Source organism: Lactuca saligna, chromosome 4 (genome assembly GCF_052625555.1).
Source record: "Lactuca saligna cultivar CGN05327 chromosome 4, ASM5262555v1, whole genome shotgun sequence".
NCBI lineage: Eukaryota > Viridiplantae > Streptophyta > Magnoliopsida > Asterales > Asteraceae > Lactuca > Lactuca saligna.
In genome coordinates, this window is record NC_136420.1 from 79,284,991 (window position 1) to 79,294,779 (window position 9,789).

Below are 9,789 nucleotides of genomic sequence, written 5' to 3' on the forward strand. Positions count from 1 at the left end.
TCACATAGCTAACTTGCCAGACCACACATTCTCGCAAGAATCTATGAAGTATCTTGGAGGTCTTAAGCTAGGCATTAAATTTGGTTCATCTAAGGAAGCTCGTGAATTCTTAGAAGATAGATCAAGGTGGCATGAATGGTTCAAGTGGTTGACGATGGACATGAACAAGGAGGTACAATATGAAAGACTAGCCTGGCTAAAGATTACAGGTGTTCCTCTCAGATACTGGGATACTGACAACTTTTCCACGGTTGCTAGTAGATTTGGGAAGGTTATTATTCCATTCGAAAGCATCTTTGACAGAAAAGACCTATCCATGGGAAAGGTGGGTGTTATCACATCAATGAAGAATTGGATCAACGAAGAAGTTAAAATCGGGGTAGATGGTGTGGTCTATAGTGTTGGGGTCGTTGAGTATACTGATGACTGGTCTCCCTTCAAGCCTTGCCAATTCGATAAAGTAGAAAAGGTGTTGGAATCGGAGGAAAGTGAAACCGATAATGAAGATGATGGGGTCTCTGAAACCTGGATCCCGGAGGACGACAACGATCTAGAGGAAGGAGAATTCTGTTCCGATAGAGCTCCAGAATCACAGCTGAAGAAGACGTACAGGCATGTCGAGTTTGGTAATTCCCCGGTGATTGTTGGGAACACAAAAGACGCATCGGTTGAGCCTAATAGTGTAATCCCCCAGAATGAAGTCAACGAGGGGTCTGTAAGGCAGTCGGTTGGGAATCCCCACGTGATGAATGAAGTATCGCCTACTGAGAATGACGGTGGCAGAATTAGGATGGACCCGGGTGATGTGGGTTTGGACTCGGCCCTAAAAGCTAATGGGCTCAATGTCAATTTCGACCCATCCATGAGTTCTTCACCAGCCCCAAATAATTCCAACGCCGCCATATCTAATTCGACTCCCAATTCTGAGGGTTGCTGCACTGAGCCTAAAAGTAAGCGGAGAAAAAGAAGACCAGGTAGTCATTCCCCTAGAAATAGCGATGCGTCTTCAAGAGACAATTGCCCAATCCAAAAATCACAAGATCCTAACTCTCATAATGGTAACGAATCGCTGGATCTCAATAAAGATCCAATGTTATCAAGATCGTCCGAGGGGTCCGGTGAGACCACATCCAACGAAATATTCCAAACGGTGGCGATTGGATCCGAAATTGGCTTCCAGATGGGGGTCGACAACCCCATATTAACGGAAGTTATAGGTGGAATGGGAGTCTACTCCACTAGACAATGAATTTCCTATCGCTGAATGTGAGAGGTATGGACGAGGTGATGAAGACTAGTTGGGTTAGAAGGCTGAAAGTGAAACACAAGGCGAATTTTGTTGGATTACAGGAGACGCAGCTATCGTTCTCCTCAAGTATTGATATTAACGGGTGCTGGGATTCGAATGCATTTGATTATGCTAGTGTTGATGCAAGTGGATGTTCTGGTGGGCTGATCTCAATCTGGGATACTTTTGTGTTTCAAAATTTTGATGTTATTAAGAACCGTCATTACTTGGTGGTATGCGGAAAATACAAGGACTCTTCTGAGAGTGTCATTTTGAATATTGTTAACGTATATGGTCCTCAGTCAATATCAGAGAAAAAGAAGGTTTGGCTCGAACTGCTTAACATAATTAATGGGACACCTGGAACGTGGGTGGTGTTTGGAGATTTTAACGTGGTAAGGGATCCGGGGGAAAGATGTAATTCTCAATTTTGTCCATATAGTGCCTCTGATTTCAACAGATTTATCCATGATGCTAATTTAAAAGATTACAACATGGGTGGAGAAAGATTCACGTACATGAGTAGAGTCGATGCCAAATTAAGTAAACTGGACAGATTCTTGACTTGCCCTAATTATCTGCAATTGTTCCCTCTTAGCTACGTAACAGCTCACCCTCGTGAGCTCTCTGATCATAGTCCAATTACCCTCTTGTCTAGCGAAGCTGATTTTGGGCCTATCCCGTTCAAGTTCTTTAATTCATGGCTCCTTAAATAGGGATTTGATCAAGTGGTTAGTGATGCTTGGAATTGTTTTAGAGGGTTTGGGACCCCTGATGCATACCTGGCTGCCAAATTCAGATTCTTGAAAGACAGAATTAAGAAGTGGAGAAAAGATGGCGATCAAAAAGAAAGGCGGGAAGTAAGCGGTATATGGGACGTGGTTAAAGACCTTGAATGTCACAACTGGAAATTTTGTGTCTAGTAAACTATACACTCAAGCTAAAGTGAATCAAAATCTTAAGAACATGCGTAACACCTATTATTGTGACAACAGAATTTCAATCAAATACACCATACAAGCATTACAAATAGCCAACAAGCAATTGGAAACCCTAGAAGTTCTTATTTAGGTCCAGTTTGGACTAGAACTTCCTTATTGGGCCTGATGGACCAATAAACTTCCAATTTGACTATCTTGGGTTTAGAACTCTTAATTGGGCTCTAATTGGACCCACACTAATTTATTTCAACATTTTGGACCACATTGGGCCTAGAATGAAATAAATTAATGACTATGAACCATAATTAGCCTAATTTGACCCTAACAAGTCATAAAAATCACCTTTAAATTTACTTGGACCAAAAATCACTCAACTTAACCATGAAAATTGGGCTTAAGTATTTAAGGCCCAAACATCCTCTTCTCCCCCATCATTCTCGGCCCAAATCAAGCCCAAGAGGAGAGTTGACTTCATCATTGCCACCTCATTTTTATCCATTTGACATCCATGCATTATTTCTCATTCTTCCATGCACATATCACTTCAAAATCACTTCTTTTCTCTCCTCTCTCTCATTCTCGGCCGAACACCCTCCTACACTCACCAAAAATTCATTCCAAACCTCTCTAAGTCTTGAAGAGCATTCCTTCCTCCCTCTCCTAAAATTTTCGAGATTAAGTGCATTCCAAGGAGATTTTTCACAAAAATCACCATCCAAGGTAAGGTTATACTTAATTCTATGATCTAGTTTCCTTGATCTATCAAATATCTCTTCTTAACTCATGAGAAATCATGATCTTGTACCTTAGAAACACCTCAAGGCCGAGATCTTCATCAAGGGGTGCTAAGGCCGAAAATCACCAAACTTTCTTCCATCTTTTCTTCCAAAAACCGAAAGCTTCAAACAAGGTGAGCTTCATACCCCCTATTTTCGGTTTTCATAAGTTTTTTTTTTTTTGGGGGGGGGGGGGGGGGGAATGCAAGTGAAAGTGTAGATCTATATGTGTTTTGTATGCTTTGTATGATTCCATGCTTATATGTGTGCTTTTGTGTGTTATAATGTTGGATCTAGCCATAAAACCCCTCAAAATCGAGATATACCTTATGTTAAAAGACTCTAGCATCAAATATATTTCTACATACAAAGTATTTCTAGAAAAATGGCTAAATGGTTTAGTAACAATTTCTTTGGGCTAAAAATACCATTTTTGGACTTAAAATGCGAAAAATACAAAATTTAAGGGCCTAAATTGACAAATCATGAATTCTGATGGTTGAACTATGTCAAAACAGTTTCAATAAAACAATTTCTGGAAATATACTCATTTAGAGGATTAAAAACATAAATTTCAAGCTTAATGGGCTAAAAATGACATTTTCGGCCCAATGAGGCCTATTATGCGAAATTTTCTGTTTTGGAGGGCCAAAACTGTGTTTTTCTATAAAACAGTGGACTATAAGTGATCCAAGTCCTTTTCAAAGGTTTAAAATGCTTTTTAAATTTAAAAAGGACCAAAGTTGCAAAAATTTTACAATTTGGGCCAAAATTGTCAAACTTTCGAAAAAGAAAGGTTATAACCGAGAAAAACTGAAATTCAGGGACTTAAGCTGTTTTCTATGAAAAATATGCTGGAAAACACTTATTTCAATAATTTTTGGTATTAAAATGTCAAGAAAATTGATTTAAGGACCAAACCGGAAAGTTTTTAAATAAAGGGTTGAAAAAGTAAATTTTTACAAATAAGGAGGGGCTGAAAACAGAAAAATTCTCAAGACTAGTTCAATACATGCAATTTGATCAAATTATGGTACCACGACTATCGACGAAATACAATACATTACAACACCAAAAGTCGTTGTCAAACGAATTGGTTCGGTCTCGAACCAATAAAAATCCGAAACTACTAACACGACGACACTATGACATTACGACATTACGATTCATAACTAATAACGATTGGGAAGTCACTATACATGCGAGTGTGCACAGACGTCTACGCACCACCTTTGGGCCCCAAAAGTGTAAAATCTTGTTCGTTGAGCCTAGCTAGCCCAATGACCTGATCTTAAGGCCCGAAGACCTCTCTCTTACGAAGTGTTGGGTTTTACCGATCCGACATAACGTAAAAGGACTTTCAATGGCTTGTATACTACTGGTCCCCAAGGGTCCTTTGGTATTGCTAGTAAAGTCTACCTTTTCATGCGAGGCGGGTCTGGGACCCCTCGTACCTTTTATCCCAAACCGGCTAATGGAGTCACCGAGGCCTTCGTGTCCTCGTTCTCTCCGGGTGTGGGACTACACGTAGTCAGGGCGGTTGGATAACGTGATTAGTACGGACGACGCCTACGGGATCGTTAGTATTGCTATAGACTAGTCGTTTGTGTAACGTGTGTTTGTAGCAAATAATCATGCTCAAAAATAATCCAACGTCGCCTGGTACCGATAACTTCACACGTTGCAATTGTTTCAATGTACGTTCATGTAATTCAAAGAATTAGGAAAACATCGGGTTTTCCTAGGGTATTTCAATACATACGGATTCGGAATGCACACAAATTATAAATGAACAATTTTTACAAGTATAGAAACAAACAAGCATACCTATGGATCTTCACACATTCTTGACTTTACTATTTTCAGAAAATATCGGATTTTCTGGTGTTTTTCAAAACATTACAAACATTGGATTTCAAACATTACTTATGAACTCACCAACATTTCATATGTTGACGTTTTTCAAAATACTTGTATTCTCAGGTAACAAATAAAGTGAAGGATGAATTGTACTCTATGACGTTTTGCTGTGGTTTAATTTAGTATCAAACAGTTATTTTTGAGAATGTAATATTCTGGGAACAATGTAATGGATGTAAACGCTACCAGTTGTATCATTCCAAATTTTGGTGATGTATAATGTTATGTTTCATGTATATTCATTGTGATGGTATTCAATTGAGTCACGGCAGCCCTCGGACGTTTCCGCCGTCTGGTTCGAGGGTGTGACATTGAAAAGGTTGAAGAATCTAGATCACTCTCTTCAGATGAACAAAGAATATGGGCTGATGGAATAAGAAAGATAATGGAGTGGGAACGCCTGAAGGCACTCGATCTCAAACAGAAAGCGCATATCAAATGGACCATTGATGGAGACGAGAACAGTAAGTTCTTCCATGGGTATATCAACAACAAGAATTGAAGGAGTCTTCTTCATGGTCTTATGATTAATGGAAGGTGGACGACGGGGGTTAATGAGATCAAGGAGGAAGTATACAGGTTTTTCCACGACAAATTCACGGATGCTCACTTGGTTCGTCCCAAGTTTAGTAACCCAAACTTTAAATCAATTTCCATGATGGATGCTATTAGAATCGAGTCCCCTTTTACCCCTGAAGAAGTAAAGGCTGCGGTTTGGGACTGTGGTAGTGAAAAGGCCCCGGGACCTGATGGATTCACCTTCAAATTCATGAAAAAGTTCTGGGACATGATTAAAGATGACGTGATGAAGTTTGTGATGCATTTTGAGGAATCTGGCTCACTTGCCCGGGGTTGCAATTCTTCATTCATCACTCTTGTCCCCAAGATCGAGGACCCTCTTTCTCTAAATGACTACCGTCCGATTAGTCTGATCGGTTCCTTAAGCAAGATAATAAGCAAATTACTTTCCAACAGGTTGAAGCGAGTTATTGGTGATCTGATAGGCGATGTGCAGTCTGCTTACGTTGATGGAAGATGCATACTCGAGGGTCCTCTTTTAGTTAACGAGGTGTGCTCATGGGCTAAGAGAGCACATAAAAAGATTCTTCTTTTTAAAGTAGATTTCAATAAGGCATTCGACTCGGTGAACTGGCAATACCTGGACTCAATAATGGAACAAATGGGTTTTGGAAGCAAATGGATATCATGGATCCGTGGATGCTTGAATTCGTCCTGGGCGTTGGTAATCATCAACGGGTCGCCAACAAAAGAATTCCCTATCTCTAAAGGAGTTCGTCAAGGTGACCCTCTTTGTCCTTACCTGTTCATTATCGCTATGGAAGGATTGAGTGTGGCCCTTAGGATGGCTTGTGACAAAGGGATCTTCAAGGGTGTTCAAATCCCGAGTAATTGTCCAATCCTATCTCACCTCTTCTATGCGGATGACGCTCTGTTTATTCAGGAATGGTCAAGATCAAACCTAAAGAACCTAGCACGCATTCTTAGATGTTTCCACATTTCCTCGGGTCTTAAAGTTAACTTTCATAAATCGAAAGTATTCGGAATTGGAGTTGGCCCAACTGAAACATCGAACTGGGCTAATCTTCTCGGGTGCGTTTCGGGAAACCTTCCATTTGACTACCTCGGAGTGCCGGTTGGTGCCAACATGAATTTAATAAAACATTGGAAGCCCATATTTAAGAAGTTTTGGTCTAAGCTTTCCTTATGCAAGGCTAAATCATTATCGTTTGGTGGAAGGCTCACATTAATCAAATCGGTTCTGGGTAACCTGCCTACCTACTTTTTATCCTTATTCCGAGCTCCCGTGGGTGTAATTGAAGAAATATAGAAGATAAGACGTACCTTCCTGTGGGGAGGTTGTGATGATAAAAAGAAAATTCACTGGGTTTCCTGGGATAAGGTCCTTGCAGCCAAAGAAGATAGGGGACTTGGAGTGGGATCCACACAGGCTTTAAACATTGGACTGCTTGTGAAATGGTGGTGGAGGCTGAACAATGAAACACATTCTTTGTGGGCTAGGGTAATTTCTGGTATACATAATTTGGCGAATAAACCGATCGATTATTTATCCTCACAAAGGTACGGTGGAGTATGGAATAATATCGCCAGCTCCAAAAAGTCTCTATGTGAGCTTGGAATTGAGATCCATGATCTTTTTAATATTAAGATCATGTCAGGGAACAATACTTTGTTTTGGTATGACCATTGGCTTGGTTCCAGCAGCCTCAAATCAAAATACCCCAACTTATTTGAATTGGAATCAAAGTAAAGGTGCACTGTATCAGATAGGATTGGCGGATCGAATCAAAACTAGATGTGGAAAGCTAGGCCTGCTGTTCGGGGGCTTGATTCTGAAGTTAAAGACCTAATTACAGATGTCTGTAACGTTCAATTAAACTCGGGAATAGACCATTGGAGATGTAAACTTTCGGCAGATGGTAGGTTCTCGGTGGGCATTATTCGACAGCTTGTAGACAAGCTGAAAACCATTAACCCAGTTGCCCCTTTGATTATATGGAGTAAAGTCGTACCGATTAAGGTGATTTCTTTTGTGTGGAGAGCTGTACAACAACGTATACCAACCGCTACTGCCTTGGAAAGGAGGGGTATTCCAGTCAACTCAACATTATGCAGCTCATGTATTGGAAGTTCTAAATGTGCCGACCACGTGTTAATCAATTGTCCGCTTGCTAACATGATCAGGAGCTGCATTTGGAGATGGTGTGATATTACAAGTGAACACGAGTTTATAAAAACCATCAGTGGTCTTATACACTTTGCTAGCGCATGGGGGAGGAATAAAAAGAAACGGAAACGACTTGTTGTGATCTGCTATGGCATGCACTTATGGCGTTTCAGAAACAAAAGATTATTCCACATGGAGGGTATTTCAGTCCATAATGTCACGGAATGTATTAAGGCCATGACCTTCTATTGGGTTAAACATAGGGGAGATAAGGGTATATGTGGTTGGGAGGAGTGGTTGGGAGGAATGGTTATCATCTCCATTTTATGGCTTGTACTTTTGCATTTACTTGTATGTTTTTCTTATCTTGGTCCCTCTTCTAGTTCCTTGCTAGGGGAGGGTTCCTTTCTATAACAAAATTTGCCATTTCCAAAAAAAAAGAAATTTCACAACCGTATGTTTATGTTTGGAATGTGTCTCGAAAAAATTCCATATGACATGATGGTTTCTTTAAATAAGAAAGCTACTCTACAAAGTCGAAATATATCTTATTTATAACCAAGTTGGATGAATGATTTATTTCATAAATGAAAACCAAATTTCATAAAATATAATATATCTTATATGTTCATTATTTATTTATTTTGAACTTTAAATCTATTTATCTAACCTAATAAATAAATGAAAATCAATTTTGTCAAATATCACATGTTATTTTCTAAAAGTTTTTGAATTTTTTTTCCATTTGTTATTTTCTTAAATTTTTTATTTTTCTTAAATTTAAAATCCATATTTTAATAAGATTTATATATGTAGAGTAGATCATTCTATTAAATTTCATAACAAATACTCTACAACCTTTATTATTTACTTTATTTACTATATTCTTTGTATTTATGTAAAATTATTACTTTAAAAAATATATAATACTTATATTTTTATATTAATTTTTTTTTTATAAACTCGTGTAATACACGAATCTCACACCTAGTGTTATAATAAAAGAAACTATTTGATTGACACATGTCACACTTTTATGTATATCATTTTCTTAGTATTATATTTTTTCATTGAATATAAATCCTAAATTGTAAGTAGTTTAAAATTGAATGTCATATTTTTTTCCATATATTCTTCATATAAACGTTTATTTTCTTGTTATTTGTACTGATTTTAAATTCACTTGATATAAACACTTAAATTTAAAGAGTTGAATATTGAAAAACAATTTGTTTGCGGTACTACACATGTTTGTAACCTTGTCTATACTAATAAATAAAACCCATTTTCTGCCACATATCATGTTCTCATTAATTTGAACACATGGCATTTTAATAGATTTTTAGAATTTATTTATTTCCACATGGAAGTTTCTGATTTGTTCACATATTATAACTTATTTCGGTTACAATTGAGAGAAATAAATGCTTCCTTGAAAAAGAAATGATATATTTATAATGTAATAAATGACATAATTAATGAGAGCTCTAAAATTGATATTGATATTAAATTTAATGTTTAAATATTAATATTAAATTTTTATTTTTAATAAACCCGTGTAGTACACGGGTCTTACAACTAGTATATAATAAATAAGCATCAACAAGAAGCTAGGAGAAATTGCAAAAGAGACACATTGACTGGATTTTTAACCCAGTCAACTTAAATCATAAAAATTTTCTGGTACTTACTTTTTAACCACGAAAAAGAAAGATTTCTAATCGAATAAAAAAATACATGTTTGTTGTACTTCTTTCCTATAAAAATGACATCATTTCTATAATAGCGTAACAACAATAAGGTAGTACAAGTTATTGATTCCACCATTGCCTTTTTTTTTTGTGTGCAGCATCAAAGCATCTAACCATAAGAACATGTTAATGATAATCTCAGCCATGGGTGGTCCAATTCCAATCATCTAAAAACACTCTTTCAAGTTTTGGTAGCAACTTCACCTTTCAAAAACAAATGAATGATATATTTCATGTACATATCACATACCAGACATAAGCTGGAATGGATATCAATGCCCTTCTCAATCAATTTATTCTGAACTGAAAGGCGATCTAAAATAAGACCTCAAATAAATATATTCACTTTCGGTAGGACACCATGATTCCATCTCGACACTAGTAATCGTGGGTAAGAAAAAAATCA

At 37.5% G+C, this 9,789-nt stretch overlaps 1 protein-coding gene across 1 annotated transcript; it reads left to right on the plus strand.

Moving 5' to 3' along the window:
• The first annotated feature begins 1,245 nt into the window (after positions 1–1,245).
• Positions 1,246–5,427, plus strand: LOC145039787 (uncharacterized). The gene is made up of 3 exons (XM_078987796.1): positions 1,246–1,890; positions 2,005–2,148; positions 5,245–5,427. Exons 1-3 carry the CDS (start codon positions 1,246–1,248, stop codon positions 5,425–5,427), a joined length of 972 nt encoding a protein of 323 aa, XP_078843922.1.
• The last annotated feature ends 4,362 nt before the right edge of the window (positions 5,428–9,789 follow it).

What these genes read in the sequence shown, in the direction of transcription:
- LOC145039787 (XM_078987796.1), top strand. Translation starts at nt 1,246, where the DNA reads ATGAATTTCCTATCGCTGAATGTGAGAGGTATGGACGAGGTGATGAAG. An exon ending in AATTGTTCCCTCTTAGCTAC is followed by an intron (nt 1,891 to 2,004) that starts GTAACAGCTCAC and finishes CTCCTTAAATAG; the next exon opens with GGATTTGATCAAGTGGTTAG. An exon ending in ATCAAAAAGAAAGGCGGGAA is followed by an intron (nt 2,149 to 5,244) that starts GTAAGCGGTATA and finishes GACATTGAAAAG; the next exon opens with GTTGAAGAATCTAGATCACT.